The sequence below is a fragment of the Hemibagrus wyckioides genome, linkage group LG28 (assembly GCF_019097595.1).
Source record: "Hemibagrus wyckioides isolate EC202008001 linkage group LG28, SWU_Hwy_1.0, whole genome shotgun sequence".
Classification (NCBI taxonomy): Eukaryota; Metazoa; Chordata; class Actinopteri; order Siluriformes; family Bagridae; genus Hemibagrus; species Hemibagrus wyckioides.
Window position 1 is genome coordinate 8182024 of NC_080737.1, and position 25772 is coordinate 8207795.

At 41.4% G+C, this 25772-nt stretch overlaps 2 protein-coding genes across 2 annotated transcripts in view; one reads left to right on the forward strand and one right to left on the reverse strand.

Annotated features, from left to right (window-relative positions):
* Nucleotides 1–17628, forward strand: part of LOC131348336 (LHFPL tetraspan subfamily member 7 protein) — a 118211-nt gene extending 100583 nt beyond the window's left edge. Inside the window, exon 3 of the mRNA XM_058383151.1 lies at nt 16589–17628. Coding sequence (XP_058239134.1) covers nt 16589–16815 — 227 coding nt within the window. The 3' untranslated portion in view covers nt 16816–17628. The remainder of the gene's footprint in view (nt 1–16588) is intronic.
* A 1417-nt stretch (nt 17629–19045) lies between these two features.
* Nucleotides 19046–22811, reverse strand: LOC131348681 (spermatogenesis-associated protein 22). The gene is made up of 8 exons (XM_058383816.1): nt 22768–22811; nt 22636–22652; nt 22226–22363; nt 21943–22108; nt 21532–21868; nt 20459–20567; nt 20271–20368; nt 19046–19918 (listed from the first exon to the last, which is right to left on the reverse strand). Exons 1-8 carry the CDS (start codon nt 22809–22811, stop codon nt 19727–19729), a joined length of 1101 nt encoding a protein of 366 aa, XP_058239799.1. The 3' UTR covers nt 19046–19726.
* Between the last annotated feature and the right edge of the window lie 2961 nt (nt 22812–25772).

Here is a 25772-nt window from a genome sequence, read left to right on the forward strand (position 1 = left end):
ATCAGCAGCTCTGACAATAGTTTCAAGTGAAGCTCAAATCACAGCTGTGTATACACTTATATTGCCAAAAGTTTTGGGACACCCCTCAACATCATTGAATTCAGGTGTCTGATGGGGTTGGGCTCGGCCCGTTAGTTCCAGTGAAATGAACTCATAATGCTTCAGCATACCAAGACATTTTGGACAATTTCATGCTCCCAACTTTGTGGGAACAGTTTGGGGATGACCCCTTCCTGTTCCAACATGACTGCACACCAGTGCACAAAGCAAGGTCCATAAAGACATGGATGAGTGAGTTTGGTGTGGAGGAACTGACCTCAACCTGATAGAACACCTTTGGGATGAATTAAAGCGGAGACTGTGAGCCAGACCTTCTCGTCCAACATCAGTGCCTGACCTCACAAATGCGCTTCTAGAGGAATGGTCAAAAATTCCCATAAACCTCATGGAAAGCCTTCCCAGAATAATTGAAGCTGTTATAGTTACAAACTCCATATTACATTCACAGGCATGTAAAGGCAGACGTCCAAAAACTTTTGGCAGTATAGTGTATTAATATATATGTGATGAAGCTTTCTGAAAGGAGATGTTTATGGAAGGAGTCTCCAGTGTCAGTGTCAACAAACCGATTCAATTTGTCCATGTTTTTTTATTGTTTTTTTATTATTTACTTAGATAATGATAATGATAATGATGATGAGCATTCCGGTACACATTTCACATCAGACATTATCACAGTTGCAAAGCTTTGTGTGTTTTCTTTTTAAACTTTATTCTTCTCACGCCTTTCCCCTAAACGTCCAAATTATGAAAACAGTAGTTTAAAGCGCTCAATTCCTGTTTGTATCATAATCTCTGTAAATATGTGGGTACACTGGAGGGACATTGTAAGCGTTCTGTAATTTTCAGCTATGAGTGCTGTAATTTCTGCAGCGGTGACTCTCATAAAAGAGCACTCCAGGGCACACACACACACACAAACACGCACACCTGGTTGGAAGATAACAGCTCCATTAGACCTGTGATGCTGCCCTGTCTTGATAGCTCATAATGGCATCGGTTCTCAGAGATTGGACTTGCACAGGCCATAGAGCGCACAGCTGCCTTTAAACACACACACACACACACACACACAAATAATCAAAGGACACACTATGGAATGAGACAACATGCATCCGCAAGCTCCTGGAGCTTAGTTTGACACATGGCCTGGAGTGTAGTCGTAGAATTGAGACTGTATCTAAGCGATGTGCTCAGTGTGTGTGTGTGTGTGTGTGTGTGTCTCCACTCTGTGACCTCTATCTCTACACCATCCTTTTGCCATTTTTGTGGTGAGAGTAAAAGGCTCTTCTCCCCACCGTCAACACTGCATGCAAGCGGCAGCAAATTACACTCCACTTAACACATCACACATCACACACACACACACTTGAAACAATGATGAATGTCTCTCTCCCTCTGCACTAGTATTGTAATTATAAAAGTAGCAGCATGGCAACATGAAAAGCTAAACCTCAGATTTGTGTGTGTGTGTGGAGAGCAATCTCACTTTAATTGTCAGTGTGCCATCAGATATCAGATAACAGAGCTCTGGGGATGGTCCGATACCTGATACTGATCCAATACTGATTTCCTCTCAGAGCTTCTGCTTTAATGAGCATCAGTGGTATGGGTAAGATGGGCTTTATGGCACTGTGTTTCTCTCTCTCACACACACACACACACACACACACACACAGATCAACACATGAACAAGGATCAGCAAGACTCCTTCACAAGTTTCAAGAATCTACACTGATATGAAGCTCTTTGTTGTTTTTGTCTTTCACACACACACACACACACACTTGGATGCAGAGTCTTTAATGTTTAAACAGCATCACAGGCAGCCATGTGTTTGACTACACATCAGAGAATTCATCGCCAGAGACACACAGAGAGACCGAGGGAGGCAGGTGTGTGTGAGTGTATCAGAGGGTGGCGTATTTCATTTCTCTGTGTGTGTGTGTGTGTGTGTGTGTGTGTGGAGTCTCTCATGGGATCCCATTAGTGAGGGCAGCCTTTAAGAGCTACCATTAACCACAAATATGACACTATGAGAGTGAGACACAGAGAGAATACATGAGAGAAACACAGAGAGTGCAACAAAGAGCCGGCGAGACAGAAATCGAGACACATCGAGAGTCAGATCGAGAGAGAGAGAGAGAGAGAGAGAGAGAAAGAGAGAGAGAGACCCTGAATATACAATATGTTACACAGATATACACTATGTGTATTATATGGATCACTACTTGGCAACAATCTGATTTATAAGAGCCATGCCAATTAACTGAACTTAAGTGAAAAGACAAAGTGAGAGAGAGAGAGAGAGAGAGAGAGACCCTGAATATACACTGTGCAATATATAGAAATACTTACCAGTCAGTTTTTGTTGTTGTTTGTTTATTATGCTGTTACACAGATATATGTGTATTACTGGTATCACTATTTGGCAACAATCTGATTTATAACAGCCATGCCAATAAACTGAACTTAACTGAGAAAGACAAAGTGGGAGAGAAAGACAAAGTGTGTGTGTGTGAGAGAGAGCGAGAGAGAGAGAGAGAGATAGCAGGAGAGACAGATTGAGAAAGAGAGAGTGAGAGAAAGAGAGAGGGCAGGAGAGACACAGATTGAGAGAGAGAGAAAGAGAGAGGGCAGGAGACACAGATTGAGAAAGAGAGAGAGAAAGAGAGAGGGCAGGAGAGACAGATTGAGAAAGAGAGAGAGAGAGAAGGAGAGACATAAATTGAGAGAGAGAGAGAGAGAGACTGAGAAAGGGAAAGTCTTTCTTTATTTGAATTGGTATCTTAGTGGTTAAGAGGTTGGAATCCCACCACCAAGGACCATCGAACTGCCACTGGACCCTTGAGCAAGACCCTCGATTGTTCAGTTGTATAAATGAGATAAATATAAGTCACTGTGGATAAAGATGTCTGCCAAAATGCCATAATCACATAGAGAGAGAGACAGATCACAGTGATCGCATATAGACGCTGTGAATACTACTCCGCTGTCACGTGGGTTTAAATACTCTATTCTATTACCGATGAACATCTTAGCACATGATTATATTATTACAAACAGCCCGTCATGTTCCAGCTCAGCCGTCACACGCCTTCTGCTCTGCTCACTGGGAAAACTTACTCAGCGCTGCTCCACTGCACTCACATCTAGCATTTCAGCAGGAGAAATTAGTTCAGTAATATGACTTCATATTTAATGGGGCAGACTGGTGACACGGCGGCACTAACGCTCTCCGGAGACCGGGGTGACTTTTCACGTGCGTCTGGTAAAAAGAAATGCATTCTTAATGTATTCAGAACATTACTCTTTTTTTTATCGATCATAACGGACTACGTTACTGAATATTTAGGAGGTTTATTGGATAGTCACAGTGCGAAGAATTCTATCAAACCCTGTAAATAAAGAAAATATACTTCTGTGTCCAATATACTACATTCTAACGTCAACTATTTCACACCTAACTTGTGACCCTGGACTCACTGGAAATTGTGCTCTTGACTTTTAACGCTACTTTTTCTATCACTGGTAGCTCTCCTGTGGTGAAGCCCCAGTGGTTATTACATAGTAATAAATGTGTAGGAGAGTTCACTTCCACATGTATTTTTAACAGGGTGATCTCTGTTAGAACAAACCAGACACATAACTCTTCTGCATGTCACCAGTAGGTGTGGCTACTACTGGTTGCCATAGTAACAACGTTTGGCAGTGGATGGCGCTACTAGCTAGAACAGTCTTGACGGAGAACATATTTGCATATTCATGACTTCAGCACCATAGCATTCGAAATGAAGGTCTACTGTCTTCCGCTGCACCAAAACACTCTATATATGTGTGACTACACCGACCAGGCATAACAATATGACCACCTGCCTAATATTGTGTTGGTCACAGCCATGTGATAATACTTGCTCCCGATTGGCTGACAGGTGAGTGTTAGTTCTTTGTATTGTTGTTGAAGACACACTGACCAGGCATAACATTATGACCACCTGCCTAATATCGTGTTGGTCCCCCTTTTGCTGCCAAAACAGCCCTGACCCGTCAAACACTGTGTATTCTGACACCTTTCTATCAGAACCAGTATTAACTTCTTCAGCAATTTGAGCAACAGTAGCTCGTCTGTTGGATCGGATCACACGGGCCAGCCTTACGTGCATCAATGACCCTTGCCTGCCTATGACCCTGTCATCAGTTCACCACTGTTCCTTCCTTGGACCACCTTTGATAAATACTGACCACTGCAGACCGGGAACACCCCACAAGAGCTGCAGTTTTGGAGATGCCCTGATCCAGTGGTCTAGCCATCACAATTTGGCCCTTCATCAAACTCGCTCAAATCCTTACGCTTGTCCATTTTTCCAGCTTCTAACACATCAACTTTGAGGACAAAATGTTCACTTGCTGCCTAATATATCCCACCCACTAACAGGTGCCATGATGAGGAGATCAGTCTTATTCACTTCATCTGTAAGTGGTCATAATGTTATACCTGATTGCTGTATATCAATATCAATGCGGTATAACAAAGGACGAGACTTTTTTACTGCTGTGAGGACAACATTGAGCGAGTGAAGCCAAAAGGTATAAAAGAAGACACACACACACACCCATCCCCACATGGTTTTGTCTATTCATGTCTGTGTCCAAGGTGTCTTATGAACTTTCTTATTTCCTCAGGCATTGTGAGTAGAGTTCAGGCAATAAATGACCTGACATAAATAAGCAGCTATCCCACACACACACACACACACACACACACACACATCCCATCAAGTCTCATTCATACCATATGAACGCTTCATTTATTTCAAGGCCATTTCTTCTGCTACTGCTGGCCTTCATTACTGCAGCACTGCTGGAAGCTCACAGGAATTCATTACTCCAGGCATCACACACACACACACACACACACACGCATTCATGCAAACATACTCAGATACACACATGTCCCCCCTGCTTCTTATACATAGCAACACAGCAAGCAGATATGGAATCACAGATTGTGACACACGATCACTGTTGGGTAAGCAGAGCGAGTTCAGATATGGTGGCATAAACAAACACATACACACACACACACTTATTTCCGGACTGATGAATGCTAGCTCAGTCCTGGTTACCGTGCTCAGGTGTGACTACTCTGTCTTACTGACAGACTATGTCCTCTTGAGATTAGCCAATAGGGAGTTGGCAAGCACACAGTTCCTCTCTCTCTCTCTCTCTCTCTCTCTCTCTCTCTCTCTCTCACACACACACACACACACACTAACAATGCAAACACTTAAAACAGGCATAAATCTTATGGCTTTATGACCTGTGTAAAAGCATATGTCCGCTGATACATGAGTACACACACATGGTGTATGGATGTCATGTTAGATATCATACAAATGAGTTCCCTCACTGTTACTTGTGCAACACACACACACACACACAGCTCTTCGTTATGAAGTCGATGTTCTGTTAACAGGTCCACGCTCCATACAGTAAACTGCTGAGACAGCTGTTATGCCGACTTAACCTCAAGCTCGGTGCAACACCGGCAGCATTCCCCTTGTTTAGATTATTACGCTACCAAGGACGAGCGCTTCCTCTGACATCTAAATGAATTAACGGCATTAAAACGTGCACGGATACATGGAAATGCACGCAATTAAGGTGATCGATTGCCGGTGACACGGAGATTAATGCGGGGTGCTCGAGTGAACCCTAAAGCCGGTTAACAGTAGTGCGTCTTCTGTCATATTCGCATAAGCGTGCGATCATTTAACCCGAGCTAATGCATACAAATAGTTTATTGAAGCTCTATAAATCATGCCTTAAAGCCACGTTTACGCATTCGCCTGCTTGAAAAAAATCACGCAAGCTTTTGTGCGTGCATCCATATCCTTTTTTCTTTTTTCCAAGCATTCTTCTTTTCTCTTTCTTTCTGTGTTTGCCCACACAGGGGATTTGCGTGTTTGCGTATTCGTCAGGAGTAAATGGATTAGTAAAAAAAAGAAAGCTTATATCCAGTGTTTGGACCATCCTGCCCACTTGTGTGTAGTGTGCTATTACTGATATACACTTCATTTTTGCATGCATACACAGATCAGGAATAACATTATAAGCACTGAGAGGTGAAGTGAATAACACTGATGATCTCCTCATCATGGCACCTGTTGGATATATTAGGCAGCAAGTGAACATTTTTTTCTCACAGTTGATGTGTTAGAAACAGGAAAAATGGACAAGCGTAAGGATTTGAGCGCATTTGATTAAGGGCCATATTGTGATGGCTAGACCACTGGATCAGGGCATCTCCAAAACTGCAGCTCTTGTGGGGTGTTCCCGGTCTGCAGTGGTCAGTATCTATCAAAAGTGGTCCAAGGAAGGAACAGTGGTGAACCAGCGACAGGGTCATGGGCGGCCAAGGCTCATTGATGTACGTGGGGAGCGACGGCTGGCCCGTGTGATCCGATCCAACAGACGAGCTACTGTTGGTCAAATTGCTGAAGAAGTTAATGCTGGTTCTGATAGAAAGGTGTCAGAATACACAGTGCATGACGGGTCAGGGCTGTTTTGGCAGCAAAAGGGGGACCAACACGATATTAGGCAGGTGGTCATAATGTTATGCCTGGTCTGTGTATAATACAAACCCTATTATTTTTTCATTCTGCATGAACATTTCATTTCAACTTTACAGAAAGGCACCCTGCCTAGCTCTAAGTTTCGAGCCCAGTTTCTGATCGGCTGAATTTATGGAAAAATAACATCACTGACAAATGTTTAGAATAGGAAAAGTATTCTCAGCATCCTTCACATCAGTCTTTACATTTTAATTCGAGCTTTATACTTCCTATTTTTACTCTAATACTAGTGCCGACTCATTTTGTCAGCTCTGTTGATGAAATGTCTTGCTTATTAGGTCATTTCTAAATTGTTTCAACTTTACTGCTGTTTGTACAGGGTGTATAAGTGCTCTTCTCTGTTCGGATGAATGATGAGATGGCGCAGGAACATGGCAGAGTCCGGTTCTGATTACAAACTGAATTGATGTCTATTTCACGACGGCACGAAGCTTTTCAGGAAACCTAACAAGAGCCAGACGTTTATGGTATGAGAAAAAAACGAAAAGCACTTTCGCTTCCACAGTGGACTACATGCATTGGCTGTTATTGGTCAGAAGATTAATATCTATTTAAGCATGAAATATAAATGGAGTGCCTTTTAATCTGAACAGAGTATAAATGCCACGTAATATACGGGCTGACCTGCATATCACTGTGAGACGTGTGTGTGTGTGTGTGTGTGTGGTGTGGTGTGATATGGCTGATCAGCATGATGTGAAACCCATTAGTAGGGTGTGCGCCTAATTACGCTCTGTCTCACAGACATGTACATAGCTCTATAATTTCAGCTCATGGGTCATTGGTGTCTCAGTCCACTCTGGAATCTGTTTGCATTTGCTCATTTCCTGTCAACATCCCGTGGCTAATGGCTAAGAGACGTAATTAATTCACACGCAGAAATGTCAGAACGCTTCTTCCTCTTACAAACTCACTATGGACGCAGCCGATGGGGCGTCTTCCGACACAGCTTTTGTGTGAAACGATCTAGAAATCAGGAGAGCGTGTCAGTAGACATAACTGCTTATTTATAAATTTTAATGTTTGAGACAGAGCTTTTGTTTATGTTTAGCGCTGCTATTTATCAGACACACACACAACTTCTGGCTTGTCCATATGGTGGAAGGAACTAGTTTGCGTTAGAGAGAACTGTCAAAGAGAGAGAGAGAGAGATGGTCAGCTGGTTGTCCTCTAAGGAAATAGAAAAATGGAAATACCTCCTTGGTCCCTGCCAATGAATAGCAATATCTAAGAAGCGGCATAGCTTCAGCTTCCATTACACAGACGTAGCCTAGACAGTGTCTCGGAGGAAAGGGCAAACAGAATAAGGGTACACGTGTGTTAAGACTTCCTTTTTAACATAGACACATTATTTCATTCTTTATAACATATGTTAGAAAGCCCACCAGAAGGCTAAAAAAATTGAAGAATTATAGTTACCGGATGTCAAGGAAGCCACAACTACACACACACACACACTCACATTCCGTCACAGACAGATAGATAAAGCTACATGAGGGCTAGTCCAAATTGTGTGATTATACAAGCCAGAAATGGAGATTGAACAGATCTAAGAACATTAAAGCTCTTGATTTCTCCTGAATTCTTCTTCTCTTTTATAAACCTGACCACAATGTTTTCATTGTTGTTGTCGTTGTTGTTCAGGCCTTGAGCAGCCCATTTGCATATTCCCTCCAAGACACTTGTCATTTCAGTACACCAAGCATCTGTTCGCTAATCAAGCGGATAGGGAACGAGGGGCAAATGAACAGGAATGGAGAAAAACAGTGTGTTTAGCCGCCGACAAAGCCACCGTTTTGATGTACGACTGCATGGGCAAGGCTGTAATTAAACAATATTTCTGGGGGCCCCTCAGCATATGCTGTATGTCAACACGTTTCATCACTGACAAAAAAAATGCTCTGCCGCCACAAAACGAACGAGGGCTCTGCCCACAAATAAAGATTTATTAGACTTTTATAGATATTACATTATTTTATTTTCTCCATGTGGCCTCTGTGCTGTGTTTCTGTCAGCTTTTGTATCTTGTTGCTTTAATGTTGCCAGGAAGTGCTCTTTTGGTCAGTTTGATCGATTTGGCTTGGTTTAAAATATGCTGATGTGTAGTAGGTTGCATGCATATGTAATGGAGGTGCTGTCCAGGTAAACCTCAATCCCCTGATCTCAAGATGCGCACTAGTGGCTGCAGTCTTTAGCCTCCTTGTTAGTGCGCCCGCCTCCCATGCCGGAGACCCGGGTTCGAGACCCACTCGGAGCAGGTGCGAGTAGGACCCGGAGGGGGTTACACTGGTGCCGTGACCCGGACGGGAGTGAGGTTTAAGGGAGTGAATGTAATGGAGGCTAGCTTTAGGTGCGGTGCAGGTAAACCTCACTCCCTGATCTCAAGAGGCACACTAGCAACTAGTTGCTGGTTGTAGTCTTCAGCCTCCTTCTTAGTGCGCCCGCCTCCCATGCCAGAGACCCACTCGGAGCGGGTGCGAGTAGGACCCGTGAGGGTTACACATATACATGTACTGGACACTTCCAAAGCTGTTAAAGGGACTGAGAGTGATAGAAGTCCCATAGACAGAGCTTCTATCAACTGACCAAGACAATGTGAGCTATTACTTAAACGCAAGGAGGACTACGAACAAGAAACAAAGCAACATAGTCGATATTTAGTCAATACATAGCAACATATTCAATAGTTTTGCCCTGGGTGTTGAGCCTGTGCAGCCATTTATAAGCATCTGAGCCCTGCGACTTCAGGGAATTCAGAGAGTCCTCCAACACCATGGGCTGAAAGGCTATCGAACAAGGAAGAATCTAAACTGACCAGCAGGACAAAGACCTAGCCGTCTGTAGCACTGTTCTCTGATCAGAAGCCATAATGATCAGCTATATGTATGGAGAGAAAAGGGACTAGTGCAGTTCAAAAACATAGGCATCATGAGAAATGAGGATTAGCAAGAAATATTGAAGGAAAGAACAAATATAACTTCTAAGCTGTAATAAAATTACTTAAAGTGAAAATACTGGAGTCATCGCAAAGCCCTGACTTGATATTTATATTCTGTATACTTCACTATTATTGCTGGCATTTAAAATGTGTGTGTGTATGTGTGTGTGTGTGTGTTGTCTTTGTGTAAGCAGATCTGCAGGTTTCAGTGCAGGCATATGGGTCACAGGAGATAAGCACCACAACATTTGTCCTCCTATTCAAATGGTTGCTTCTTCACTCTTGAGCACTCCCCTGAGTTCCCTCTCATGTGTGTGTGTGTGTGTGTGTGTGTGTGTGTGTGTGTTAGCATGCAGGCCAGCATGCGTGCCTCCCTGAGAATAGTGAGTAACATCTAAAGGACATCAGAGACTGTAATCATACAGACAGCGATCTCTGACTGATTTGGGCGTGTTCTAACAAGCCAGACAGGTATCATCGCTGCCTCTGCCTTTCCTCCCAATCCGTTGTTCCCGTCCAACGCTAACGTATATTGGGTTTTAATCGAATTTCAATAGAGACGCAAGGTACATAATGTTAACCACCGGAGATGCAGCACAGAAGAACTGGGCTAATGAAGTCATTATCTGGAGAGAAACATTCTTGGACTTGATCAGCTGCAGTCTAATCAACTCCAACTTCATTAGGGAATAGTTAGCCTGACTGCCAATGGTTTCTCGACAGACCTCTAAATCAGGTCGTCGTGCGACTGTTTACATGGCCGCCCTGGGAATCGTGGGTAATGTAGTTTTGCAAACAACTCACAGCTGCTCTGTTAGATACAAGCTGGTTCGAGCTGGCTGATTAGGAGAATCCCTGTTACTGTGCCATCTCTGAATGAGTGAGACACACACACACACACACACATTGCCAGACACCCACATCTAAAGCCACTAGTTGTTTACCACACAAGCCCTCATAATCAGGCTGGGAATTCCACCTGAACCATTGCCAAGTGTGTTTGTACACGAATTGAACGTGCACTTGTTAAGATGGCGATAAGCGTCGTGCTTCACTTTCATGCTTCGACGCCACGTCATTACACACTTCACGTACGCTGCGGCAGAAGAATATCAGCTTCCCGATTGCTGCTCTTCACACCTGAGAGAAAGTTATAGAATCACTCTCTCGGTCTGTCTGTGCACTTCTGTTCAAGTTTCTCAGGGATGAAATCTACACCATGAGCATTTCAGTAGCTCGATTATTAAATCCATTCATACTAAAGAACAATGTATATCATATCACATAATAGCAAGCCATAATACTTGCCCCTGATTGGCTGACAGGTTAGTTCTTTGTATCGTTGTTGAAGATACACTGGCCAGGCATAACATTATGACCACCTTCCTAATATCGTGTTGGTCCACCTTTTGCTACCGAAACAGCCCTGACCCGTCATGCACTGTGTATTCTGACACCTTTCTATCAGAACCAGCATTATCTTCTTCTTCAGCAATCTGAGCAACAGTAGCTCATCTGTTGGATCGGATCACACGGGCCAGTCTTCGCTCCCCACGTGCATCAGTGAGCCTTAGCCTGGCAACATGGTGATACGTATATACTACCATCGAAAACCCATTTCAGACTGTTTTCCTACAGCTATCTTTGTAGATATCGCAGTGCCGCCTTGAAAGACAGCCGACTTATGAGACTTCTGTTTCTGTCACACCCGTCATCACACGTAGAAATGATCCATCTACTACGTAAGCAAGCAGATTGGAATGTAACCATGGCGACAAGCATAGAGTCACATGTTTACCCTTCATGTTTTAATTTGTTTGGAGAGAGTGAAAAATAGGAGATCCGAAGCTCCTGCTAGCAAAAATATACTCTGATGCGTATTTCACTTCATTGCATTAGTTTGAATTAGCAATCTGCTTAGCATGAGCGCCATATGTTAGCTAAATAAAATACCAAAGAGATTGTTGTTTTATAATTCCGTTATGAGAGCAACATTTACATAAGCTACATTGCTAAACAGCTTTTGTGTTGGCAAAATGCTGAATAACAACGCATGAAATTAAAAACCTTTCCAAGTCCCTGGCTAAGTTGTTACTTTAGTAAGAATAATGTAATATTATCCTGTGATTCAAATTAAAGCAGGACTGCTGGTATAGAAAATAATCAACTAATCGGATTTGAGGATTCCGCTTAATGTTTATACACACATTAGAGTTGATACACAGCTATGGAGAAATGAATAGAACCTACTTATAAGAAAGCTGAAAGGGAAAAATCTAAATTATTTTAATAAAGTCGGCTTTAAATAATAATATAAACACCTTTTTTTCCCCAACTCATTGAATGTTAAAGAATTTTCTATTAAGTTCCAGGAAGATACTGAACACTCTGTAATGGGGTTATCGGGTTATCATCCCAATAACTAATACAGACAGTGTTGAAAACTTTATTAAGTCTGGGGGAAGTATGAAAAGTCAGTGCTTTGGTGCGAGTGTGGAGAGATCTGAGGCTCCAACACAGAAGCTGTAGCGGAAGGGGCAGACGGGTTCCTGCCTGCTAATTAAACCTCATTACCCTCTTGCTCGCTAAGCTTGTGAAATATTTAATCAGACAAGCGTGCTGGAGCTGCAACACCGACGAGAGTGCAAGGACAAGCTGTTAGACTACATTTGTCCCCTGGAATATTGATTTGTACGGTATGTGTGAGTGTGAGGAGAGATTGTTTAACCTGTGACTCATAACGCACAGCTGAAGTGTTTACATAGCGGCAGCAATACTTTAAAAAGGTTGAGGATGGTGGGTTAAAAAACAGTAATGAAATTCATGCTTTAATGCCTATAAGAAATATCCAGTCTTTTACTATGTCATCTAGCCAACTGTTACTGCGTTCCTGCCATTGCTACAGCCGGGCAATAACCGTCTGGGACACCCCGTCTTAGCCATATGTACTGCTCTGAGTACCATCATGCATGACGGAACCAAGATCTAGGAGGCGTCGCGCAATATCAGGGTGCTTTACTGCCCCGCGGCTATCGTGGGTACAACCCTTTATGCGTACTGTAATCGCATTTTAACTGCATTTCCATAAGCAATAAGCCATTGTGTTAGTACTCTAGCTCCACTCAAGCGTCTCTGTTAGTGCCGCTGATGTCTCAGAGGAAAAAATTCCCCTTAGGTTCGTAGGACTGTTTCGACCATTTTTTTTTTCTCCTCCATCAGTATTCTACAGTATAAACCTGTGTGAAGCGGAGCGGAAATAACAAGGAAACCTGTGGATCGTTTGGAAAGTCACAGGTAACAGAATGGAGACATGAGACTTAATGGAATTTGGCTCCAAAGTAAACAGTCGAACTGAAACACAAACAGCTACTTGACAACCCGGCATGACTGACTAACAAAAAAAAATGCACTAAACAAACATTGTCCTAGTATTATTATTTATTTATTTATTTACTTTTGTGGAGTGACTGAAATCTCATAAGGCTAAACGATGGCTTAATGAGATGCGGTAGGAAACTGATCGCTGGTAGACTGATCAGTGCCTGGTTAAACTGTAATGAGCTCCGTCACACAGGCAGGTCTGCGACGTTATTACACCATCCAGTGAATCCCATCATCCTATCATTTGTGCCTCGTCACAAACTGCCACCGTAGGCTTATGCATGTTCGATTAACCAATCCTCCCATGCAAGAAATGAGCTTTTGCTGCTCAGTATTAATGTGTTTAGTGACGAGTCAGATGAAACTTACGCTGTTTAACAACAGACATGTACAATCTCTTTAAAATAAATCACGTTTGCAACTAAAACACTTTGGAAAGGGCAATTGTTTTGTACCAGGGTCAAGGATCTAATTCGTCCAAGTCGCCAACCCCGCCTCCTGACTAAAAAGCGTGTATCGACTAGGAAAGGTGGATATAAGTGGAGCAGATCTGGAACATAATCAACATTGGCTGGAAGCCTAGAGTATCTTGATAGGCAATCTTGATATTTCTGGTCAATTGCCTTACAACTACAGGGTTATACTCAGTATCTAGTGAGCATTCACAACAGCCGGCTTCTTAATAAGGCAGCAAGGTAACATAAAAGAGTAATAGAATAAGTGGATTATTCTTGTGGACCCAGTGCAGTCAACAGTAAGTAAGCAAAAATGCACAGTGTGGTATGAAGTAGAGGCTGGGGCTGATTTCTTTAAAGGCCAGACTGTAGATTCACATTCTTTTTGCCCCTCACTAAAAATTGGACTCTTAATCTAATATTTGCCAAATCAGCTTTCTTTCCATCCCCAAATACTGACATTTTATTGTTTGAATAGAATCCACTAAGACTGCTTAAAGCTCTAAGTCTGTAAGCCACTCACTGCTGTTCCGGAGGCAGTCCTGATTAAGTGGAGTATTACTGCTGCACAGTGGGACTCTTCTGCAAACCGGTCCCTGGACATGTTGGATAAAATGAAGAACTAGAGTCACAAAGCTGTATGCCATCTTTGAGATTGTTCACACACACACTTGCGCTGTGGACTTCTTTATCTGATCCAGACTACTACTACAAATTCTGAGCTGAATCCCTTACACTCTATCAAATCTCTGCCCCTTTGATCGATTGGATTGAGTTTATTTATTGGAAAAATGTTTCCTCCTTGTTGATTTCACACGTTTCATAATGCAGCTCACTTTATGCAGCATATATTTAGCTAAACAGTCTACATTAATTCCCTCAGCACTTCCCTGAACTTCTGAATAGACTTTTTCTGGGATGCAGCCAAACCTGGTGCCTGAATTTAGGCGGTCTTGTTTGGGGAGAAAGGCGCATAAAGAAGTCTCTTGCTTTTGCTAAACACCAGCTTGACAGGGAAGGCTATTAGCAGGCAGGCTTTGAAGTAGCAGACCCCGACTGATAAACATTGGGCCATCTGCAGAGAGCTGAACTCTGGGTCTTTCTGTTATAAGACAGGGATGAGGCCAGATTATGTAAAACCTTATTATATAAAGTTAATTAGCATTAGTCATGAATGCACTCTGGACCATGTGTATTTTTCTGTATGACTTGGCACACTATGTAAATATTATGTAGTTGCTTTACACCAAGGTGCAGAACGACTTGTTCGGGTTTTTACCCCGTGGACGACAAAAGTTGACTGACAATTCTGTGAAAATGTCAAACTGTGTGGATGCAGTAGTAGAAATCCAAGCGCGGAATTCGAAGACACTTCACAAATTTATTCAATAAAATCCCTCAACATAATTCACTGCTGAAGTCGTTTGTCTCCATAGTTCTACAGTTCATGGCTGTAACTGGATCTAGTCTGTGGCTTTGGGCACAATAGGCTAGTCTGCTTAAGAGCCTTTTGACGTGTGCCAGACCGAGAGAGGCTTCTAAAACTTCAGCATAACCAATGACAAAGCAAAAAAATTTAAAAAACCCTGACCATCTATTGGCTGCCTTGTAATGGATTTCACCTCCTTGTGAAATGTTTACCTGCCTTTGTAAAATACTGTCACTCGTTTAAAGGAGGTCTGCTTTCTAACCATCGGCTGTGAAATCTGATTTTGTCCTTCAGCTTGCAAATGGGTTTTTTTTTGTGTGTGTGTGGTGGTCTGCTGGATATTTTCCCCCTGTGTAACTGGACAGGAGCCATGGATATATTGAGGGAGGTGTATTACTCTGTGACCGCAAACTGTTGACTCAAATTACGTTCAGTGAGGTGATGCTCAGGTGCTCTACTGCCACCAAGAGGATGCAGTGTGCTACTAAAAGATTTCGACGAGAAATTGGTTATGTTCTGACTTTTCCTTTTTGACCTTCTGTAGATCAGATGTCGTAGCTATTCGAGTTAAGTGGCACGACAAACAAGTCTCTAAACAATCACGCAGCAGTGTACCACCTCCAAAACCTCATACACACTTTCTAATTCATATCATTACAAAATGACCATTCTGATCGTTTCTCAACCTCTTAGCTTTTAGGTTACAAGTTGTTTCCAGACCTGATGTGTTCACCATGTCAGACAATATGATGAAGATCCTCTGATGATAGATCTATGATTAAAGAAAGTTATTAGAAATAGCCTTTATTTGTCACATATACATTACAGCACAGTGAAATTCTTTCTTCACATATCCCAGCCTTGGAGGTTGGGGTCAGAGCGCAGGGTCAGCCATGATACAGCACCCCTGGAGCAGAGAGGGTTAAGGGCCTTGCTCAAGAGCTCAACAGTGGCAACTTGGCAGTGCTGGGGCTTGAACCCCAGATCTTCCGGTCAACGACCCAGAGCCTTAAACACTTAAGCCACCACCGCCCATTCTGCCCGCATTGTTAGTTCGCAAAATCAGGGCTTTTTTGTGCAGAAAATGTGCTCAGATAAGCAAAGTGAGCTTGAGGTAATAAGGATAAATTTTCTGTCCATTAGCATGCTTCATTTGTTGCCCATTTAGCTGACCCATATTTCATGCCATCCTCCTGTTTGGGGCTTTTGAATGAGTGTCGTAATCAGTGCTCACAGAACTTCTCTGACTGCAATGTCACTAAATCTGTCCCATCATATTATGTGTTCTATAACGACCAGTCTTAACTCTTGACCAAGGTTTTTTTGGTACAGAAAACATGCACTGAAATGTATCACACAATCCAAAAATCAGCTTCTGTCAGTTTGTCAGTAATTCTCCTTGAATGTCAGTTTCCTTGAGTATAACACCAAAACAGGTTAATACACATTTGCTTGGCAACAGTGGCATATAAGAAAAAGCTGGGACTGGTCACTGACAGCCAGGTACTGAAGTAAACCATACAGCCGTCTGCAGACAGCATAAGAGGAGACGCTGGCTGTGTAACATCTAACTTAAGTTGAAAACTGTGAATTATAAAGAAAAATTGAATTAATTTCTCTGGACTGATTAGGCTTTGTCTATTAAGAACTGTGAACTAACTTCCTCTCTTTTTTCCCCATCTCTCTCCAGTGTTCATCATGGCATCCGGTCTCCTGGTCTATCCCTTTGGCCTAAACTCCAGTTTGGTCAAGTCCTTCTGTGGAAACTCGGATATCTACTATGCCGGCGACTGCCAGATAGGCTGGGGTTACATGTTGGCCATCGTGGCCGTCATGCTCACCCTCTTTTTACCCTTCTTCGCCAAGTACGCCCCAAAAGAGCATCTCCTGCCCACCCCACTGCCCACACTTTTATAAACCCCCTGCCATACTCATGGTATCTTCTCTGAGCTGTTAAGATCTGTATCGCCTCATTCTTTTTCATGGTCAGCAATGATAATGTTGCCTCTTTGGAATAAGTGTGCCCGGAGGAGCCATTGTGTTCATTGTGTGATGTGCTGCATTGTCTTCCTTCATCTGATAAGCTACTTCCTTTCATCGGCATCGCTCGTGGTCTACCAACTGTTTTCTGAACGTTTTTTTGGAAATGCAAATTCCTGGCAAGTCGCTTTTTTTTTTCCTCGTATCACTGCAAACTAACTTGTGCTTTTAATCACATAAAATTAAATGCAATTTAATGCATCGACTTGGAAAATTTGGAAAGGCAACACCAAAACAGCAGACGAGACTATTGCGAACGGTAAAGCTAACATTCTTGTTCTACCTATTACACATCTGGATGCAAAGAGTGCAAGAGGACAAGGAGAACTTTTCTCCCACACATCAGGGATTATTCAGAACATCAAGAGGAAAGCAAGGAACTCAGAAATCTTTCATGCAACATCAAATAATATTGAACTAGCCAAGACAAATTACAAAGCAGAGTAGGAAAATTCTGTTCTTGGATCCACTTGCTATGAATGTTTTCTTCTTCACAACGGATCAGGCTTTTGAGGAAATTAAACGGATTGATGAAAATATGAAAAAAGGGTTTTGGAAAAAATATGCCATATATTTATCCAGTAACAACCAACACTGTGGTTAACAGGCTAGGAGAACAGAAAAACCTTTTCTTAAATAAAAAAAAAATACACAAACTGGTGTTTTTATATATATATATATATATATATATATATATATATATATATATATATATATATATATATATATATATATATATATATATATTTGCTTTAGAACCTGGACTGAGACAAGTCCAAACAACACTGAGAAAACAGTAGATGAGGCTCATCACCACTTAATACATAAAGCCAACGAAAGCACTATCGCCACTAAACTTGTGTTGTAATTTTGAACAATCTGAGAACTAAAACCTGTGTGTCTGTGTTTGCCCTCACATCCTATCAGATTTATTAGGAATATTAAAACTTGCTGTCTGTTTTGTTACGAAACTGAATATTCAGGATTGTACGAGATCAGGAGAAAAAAAAATGTAATTACTAAGATATACTTATGGAAAAAAAGAAATAAATGCAACACCTTCTTGTTGGTTTTTACAGAAACAAGCCCAGTGCTTGTTTATTTTTTCCAATAAATCTTTAAAGAGGTCTCTTGCATGAAGCTGAGAAAGTCATGAAAGTGAAAAGGGTGATTAGTGTAAACAAGACTACTGTGTCTTGGCTGTTAATACAATTTTGGCAGGACAGCCACACATCTGGTTGATAAATTTGGACTCCCTCTTCTGACCCTTTCACATCAGGGAGCGCCTTCGGGACGCTGTGAATCGCTAATTAGCTCCCGATGCGGGAAAATCTCACTATTACTTCGGCTGTCTAAACTGAAGGTCTAAACCAAATGGGAGACTGCAGTGTTCAAACTTTCTTAACCATGTCGCTGTTATCATCATGTCTTTATTATTAGTGTTTAGACAGTGAAGGTTGAGATCTCAGTCCCATCAGTGTTGCATTTCTTTTTATTTTCCCATTAGTGCACAAAGTCGACACAGAGATACTGCTCTAAATAAAAACAAAAAGACAAACAAAACTTTTTCTGCCCTAACCAACGTGTGCCTTTTTTTTTTAAAACCATGACTAAGAAGACTTCAATACCTTTGATCAGGTTACTTCTGCTGAAACTGTAGTTTTGTAAATGCTTCCTAGTTTGTTTGTTTTGTTTTCTTTTTCCTGTGTTGTGCATTTCTGTGAACCTCTTGATTTGCTGCAAATGCATCGGGGATTGTTTCGGTTGTAGGTTGTCTAGACGCTAAATCTAGCATATTCACACGAAGCTGTACAAATAGATTTCCAAGGGGATATTGAAAAAGGACAAAACGAGGAAGATATCAATAGGAAGACGAATGGGGAACGAATGACGGATTAAAAGATAAGAGCACTACTGTCATTTTATGTCAAGGGTCTCAATGAATTATTTAATTGACAAAAACAAGACCGCACCAAGCAATACAGCACAACATTGCTGAGATGCTCAACAACCTGAACTTTGCATTTCTTCTTGGTACCTTTTTGTGTGATGTGTTTTTCAGAATGACTAAAATGAGTATATTCAGTTTTCAGCTTTCTACCTTCCTTTTATTAATGTGATAAAGCATGCAGTGGCATTTTCAATCCAAAAAGTTAAACAAATTCTATCCCAAACTGTGAGCAAGTGTAAACATTCAAAGTTCTTCATTTTCTTTTGTTTAAATAACACAACACGTGATAAGCACCGATGAGGATAAAGAGATGTATGTGCTCTTGAATACGTTCCCAAAACGCACTCAGATGACGCTGTTAATGTAATAATCTTCGGTAAAGTGATACCTTTCGTCTGTAATTATGTGTGTAAGGTCTGATCTCTGATTCTGTAAATCGGTTGTATTTTAGGTTTTCCATTGTGTGGTTTTGGCTGTAAATAATTATGTACAATGGATGTTCATGCTAAAAAAAAAAAAAAAAAAGAAAAGAAAAAGAAAAAAGGTTGATCCCCTTTTGGAAGATCTATTTTGAGATATTACCTCATAACTGTGTTTGTTTATCTCCTGACCCTTAACAAGACTTGCTGTTGTGTGTTTTTCTCTTTGTAATAAAATGTTTCATTAACAAAGGAAGATGACTTTTTATTTGTCTTCTGAACTGACCGAGTGTTAAACTGACAGAAAATGCACATAAACGGTCAAATTGATTTATCAGCATTGCTTTACGCATTTATAGTTTATGAAAACGAAACACACCTTCGAAACAATAAAACATTCTTGCTCTGTCCATTCGCATCACATTTCAGAGAGAGCCTGGACCTCGTTTCTCATCTCAGCATCTGATGCCTTCACAACCTCTTGAGCATTTCTCTGCTCTGACAGGGAGGCGGCCCGCACTGACACGCAGGTGAAAACATTTTTCTGTCTGTCGTAATTCCCCACACAGCGATGGACCTGACCCCGGATCAGCCTCGGCAGCACCTGATCCTTTAAATAATAAAAAATAAAAAAAATATCCAGACAAATGCTTAGGATTAGGGATAGGGATAGGAAATTAACTAATTCTCATGTGAATCCAGCTAAGAATTGTTACTGTAATATCTGTTTTAATATCAACCCTTGGCAGAGGAAGAAATCTTTAAAAAAAGAGCAGACACAGTAAGGGAAAACAGAATCGAAGCCATTCAGCTGTGATAATGTACATCATTTAGAACAGCAGCTCCTAAACCAGTCCTCTCCATCATTACGCATATGATTTCAATTCGACTAAAATCATATGGATGGCTGCGGGATGTAGGTGTTCTGTTGGCTTTAACACACTTGAAGAAAGTGTACTTACGTTTTCATAGTACACACACGGCACTGTGTCTTTTCCATCCCTCATAAGGAAGTTCTTGGCACCAAATCTTCCTATTGTAACTGCTGAATCGAGAGTGGCTGGGACAAAATCAGCACAAAGAATATTATAAAGTAAAGCAACATTTTGCCATGTGACATTGCCAGGTGAGAATATAGAAGACTACTCACCAAAAACCTCAAACATCATGGGAATTTTGTCCTTAAACTGGCTCCAGTATTTCATTCCCTCTATAACGGCGGTGAGGATTCGCAGTGTTTTTTTGGGTGGTGCTTTTTCCTGTAACACAGATTTCTATAAAGGGTGAAAATATGACTTCTTCACAGGGTTAGAGCCAAAAACTTGCAAGGAATGTAGATATTTAATGAACATTTGAGACTTTTTTTTTTCTTTTGCAACACAGTGACAAGCAACATTAGGAAACATAGTACATCTGACATGGAGCTACTTAATTATCAGTAGGCTAATCAACTAATCACCTGAATCAATTTCCTGATTCCAGGCAATGAAAACCCCCAAGCTTTGGAGTTGATTCCAGACATTGAAAATTATTCTCTTTGTGCAAACCTGTCACGTCAAAACATAATTGAGCATTTGAGTGTTGCAATTAGTGAGTCAGCCAGTAGATATTCATTAAAACACGGACGGACGAATCAGTTAGTTGCCGTCCTAATCAGTAATTAGAACAAAATTGAGGAAATAAATGTTTGGGTTGCCTCAAAATGGCTTAACTGATATTGTTTTCAGATTTTTGTTTACTGTGTAATGTAAATAGAAAGCAAATAAAAGTTCATCAGATTTCTCGCACTCACTGGTTAAATTCCTTCACTCTTACACTATATTGCCAAAAGTTTTGGGACAGCCCTCCAAATCACTGAATTCAGGTGCTGTTTTTCAGGGGTTGGACTCAGCCCCTTAGTCCCAGTAAAGTTCCTCCACACCAAACTCACTCATCCACGTCTTTATGGACCTTGCTTTGTGCACTGGTGCAGTCATGTTGGAACAGGAAGGGGTCATCCCCAAACTGTTCCCACAAAGTTGGGAGCATGAAACTGTCCAAAATGTCTTGGTATGCTGAAGCTTTAAGAGTTCCTTTCACTGGAATTAAGGGGCTGAGCCCAACTCCTGAAAAGCAACACCTGAATTCAATGATTTGGAGGGGTGTCCCAAAACTTTTTGGCAATATAGTATATTTTTAATAACACTGTTGTTCAGTGTTGATCTGGTTTTGTTTAGTAATTACCTGCCACTGTGTACTGTGCTCATTTCCTAAAGCACCAAAAGTGTCCTCAACCCACGTTCCCCCTCCAGGTCTGCCAGATTTGATCTTCCACTGTGAGCTCTGACTCTGAGCTGCAGGTCTCTGACTGCCTGCTGTGAGATCTGAAGGTGTGAAGGAACCTCTGGCTGGATTGAAGTTTCGGGTAAATGACTGCTGCTGCATGGGTTGCTTGGCACTGAAAGTTTTATTCTGGAATTGAGTGGCTGGACTCCCACTTGTAAATCCATCCTGCTTGAAGCCTGGGGCTGTTGCCATGGAATCCTGTCTGCCTGGAGGTCTCTGTGGCCCTGCCTGGGACCTGGAAGTATATAAAAACTTACATGTTCTAACTTAATACATCATTAACCAACAAGAAAAGTTCAGTTGATATACCAAGCATAGGTGCGCTTCTGTGGGCAAGGTGTAGGTGTGTATCCTCTTCCTGTTGAAGCAGGTGATGCAGTGGGCCACCCTTTGCTTTGTTGAGGTAGTGGGGTGGCTTGCTGGTTCCACTGAATCAGAGGTACTCGGTTTGTAGATGGCTGACTGTTCCCGGTGTCTGTTAAAACAGCATGATGTTTTAAATGATCCTACTTTGCTTTGAAAACGATTTATTAAATACACAGACTATAAAGTTTTTTGATCAGTGACAGTGTTCAGTGGTGCACAAACATACTGGATGGATGGATGGCTGAAGTGAAGCTCAGCATGTCTCTCTTCTCGTATCCGGAAAACACTTCACTCTCGGAGGGATTGGACGTCAGTGGCAATCTGCTCCGCTTCTTTTGGTTAAACAGTGGAACAGACAGACAGCCTGTACCAAAAAAAAAAAAAAAAACAGTGTGTAATGTGAAAGCTGTCAATGTGATTTTAATGCTGCTGGGAAGATGACGGGAAATGAATCATACTGCAAAGTGCAACCTCGAAAACCCAAATCTGTGGGTGGACATACATCTGGAACGTTTTACCTTCTGCTGTGTTCCTGGGTAAAGGCTGATGTATTCTTGTTTTTAGATTTATATATACAATATGGCCACCAAATGTATCCTGTGGATTTTCTAGATAAGTCCGAATTTTTTAATGTACATTGAGGGTTTTTCGATCTGAGATGCAGATCGTGGCAACAATCACGTTGAGAGCAAAAGGTTACAGAGAAACAAATCTTGAAGGTCTGGTTAACATGGCTGTGTGTGAACTTGCTAAACATAAGAGACTTACTTGGGAAGCAGATGGACAAGGACTTTTTGGCTATGAAGTGCCATCTAGTGGATGCCGGATGTACATAATAAGCACAATATGTGAACAACACAACTCAGGAAACAGCTGGAGCACACGTGTAAGTATTGTGAAACTGAAGTACATTTGCAATTGTTATATTTATGACTCACCTTCTTGTTTAACCCAACAAAGTATATGTGTGTGTAAATTTCTATTTAATCCACTAAGAATTTTTCTCTTATGTATTTTATCCTTAATTCTTTTTGTTATACTCAGATGTGCTGATTGAGGTTTTGACCTCTGGACTGTTTCAGTAAAGTGTATCTTTCTTGCTACGTCTAGAACTGATGGCGGTGTGGTGATCCTGAGTAGTGGCCCAATCGTTAATAAGACAAGACAACAAATGGCTAAGCTGTGATTTTGGACAAGATATCTAAGATTGGTTGTTCTGAAATGTAATGCAGGCTTTCTATTCAGGGTCTGAAATAACACAGGGCAAAACATTTCCAAGAGCAGGAAGATATTACTTTTGGGAATCAGATATGAAGTTCATCGGACAAATAATGAATACATCTGTCACAAAGAAAAGTGTTTATACACTCATTTATTCTTCTTCATTTTTAGGATAGAAGACAAAATCTTTAGAAGGTATCACATGAAGGTGCAAAAAAAAGTGATTAGTCAAGAGTGTCTGTGGCCATCTGTGAAAGAGTGTGTAGATAGTGCTGTTATACCCTATTCTATGATGCAACAGATTGAAAATACTCTTATCAGGCATAACATTATGACCAGTGATAGGTATAGTGAATAACACTGATGATCTTCTCACCATGGCACCTGTTAGTGGGTGGGATATATTAGACAGCAAGTGAACATTTTGTCCTCAAAGTTGATGTGTTAGAAGCAGGAAAAATGGACAAGCGTAAGGATTTGAGCGAGTTTGACAAGGGACAAATTGTGATGGCTAGACGACTGGATCAGAGCATCTCCAAAACTGCAGCTCTTGTGGGGTGTTCCCGGTCTGCAGTGGTCAGTATCTATCAAAAGTGCTCCAAGGAAGGAAAAGTGATGAACCAGCGACAGGGTCATGGGCGGTCAAGGGTCATTGATGCACATGGGGAGCAAAGACTGACCCGTGTGATCCGGTCCAACAGACGAGCTACTGTTGGTCAAACTGCTAAAGACGTTAATGCTGGTTCTGATAGAAAGGTGTCAGAATACACAGTGCATGTCGGGTCAGGACTGTTTTGTCAGCAAACACAATATTAGGCAGGTGGTCATAATGTTATGCCTGGTTGGTGTATGTGCTCGACTACCATCACATGTCTTGAGGAAGCATGTGTTTGCTAGTTGTTATATACGGGCAGGTAGGTGGGATTGGCCAGACTTTTTTGTGGAAGCTGGACAATTCATTCAGGATAGTCTGTATAACTGTGCATCACTGGTCAGAATTTCCTCAGACATGGACAGGAAAAGCCCACCATAACACACCTAAACCTCTTGATCATACGTACACGTAAAGAAGCCCTGATTCCTTGGATGTTGACAACTGAAACTCTTTGAAAAGTCACTTTCACGTTGTAGCTGAAACTGGGGAGCCCAATATAGGCATGCACTGTTATCTCTTCATTACAGTGTGGATGGAAACCTTGTCATTTCCTGTCAAACTATCCCACCACAGCATGCATTGGCATTTCTAACACAATAAATGATCTTTGTGCTGTTTTACCTGATTTATGTCTGTAACCTTATTGAGTGCCTATTGACAAGTTCAAGTGAAGTGCGCATGCGCAGAATAATGCATACTATTGTGAAAACTATGTGATGCTTTCTAATATGAACACTCCCTACTTTTCATTCGTGGCTGTATCAAAACAGCTCACAATAAAATCGCCGATAGTTTATGCAAAGCCATTAAATATCGAACTAATGGCGATATTAAATGAATGTTGTGCCATACCTGCCGTGGGTCTCGGATGATTTTCGTTTCGCCTCATAACAGTAGTGTGTGTGTGGTACTGAGTGGTATTCAGTAGTTTTTTGGAGATAAAGAAAAGAAACAATAACCTGTAACACAAGCACCAAATAATGCTTAGATAATTTAACCTCACAAAGTAGCCAGCCATGTTTGTTATAAGCACGTAAACGAGACGGGAGCTATGCTAGCGTTAGCTTAGCTACCGTTATCATCCAGAAATCGTACTTCTGCTTGGATTAGAATAATAAAAGTAGAATGAAGTAGAAAAGCATCGATAACATGCCGTATTTTCTAAGGATGATTACCACAAATATATACATCTAACCGTTTAAATGGTGTGTAGTAGTGTGGGTGAAAAATGTCTACCGTGTTTTCGCGCGTGAAGAAAGTGCGCGAGGAAGCGTGAAAGCGCGGGAAAACCGCTGCTGCTAGCAAAATACAATATTAGCATGAATAAATTCCACTTCTGTCCACTGTGGGGTTTTGTAGAATACAGTATAAAAATATTTCTAGAGTCTAATCAATCGACGTGGTTGATCAGCTGTGTTTACGGCTTAAAGCCAAGAAATGTATGTGAGAAAGGGCTAATACACCCATGTCAACAAAGTACTTAGCATAATATTCATTCATTCATTCATTCATTCATTCATTCAGTCATTCATCCTATCAATCCATCTTTAGCAGCCATTTAAACCAATAAAGGTTGCATTAAATCAGTAGAACCAGAGCCTTTCCTGAGAATATTGGGGGTAAAGCGGGAAGACATTATTAGCAGCACATACATTTACACACGTTTTGCTTAGCCGGTAAAAAACTGTTTTCCAGAGATGGTTGAAACCTGAAGGATCCAGAGGAAACCCTTGTGGACACTGAGAGAATGTGAACAGAAATAACCCGAGGTCAGGAGCAAACCGGGCCAATGCATTCACCCTGGGGCTTTAAAGCACAAGTCTAGTTTCCAAAGCCAAGCTCAGATCTTTACTAAAGTAAAGCTGAAATACTCAAGTCTAAATAAACACTCTGGTAA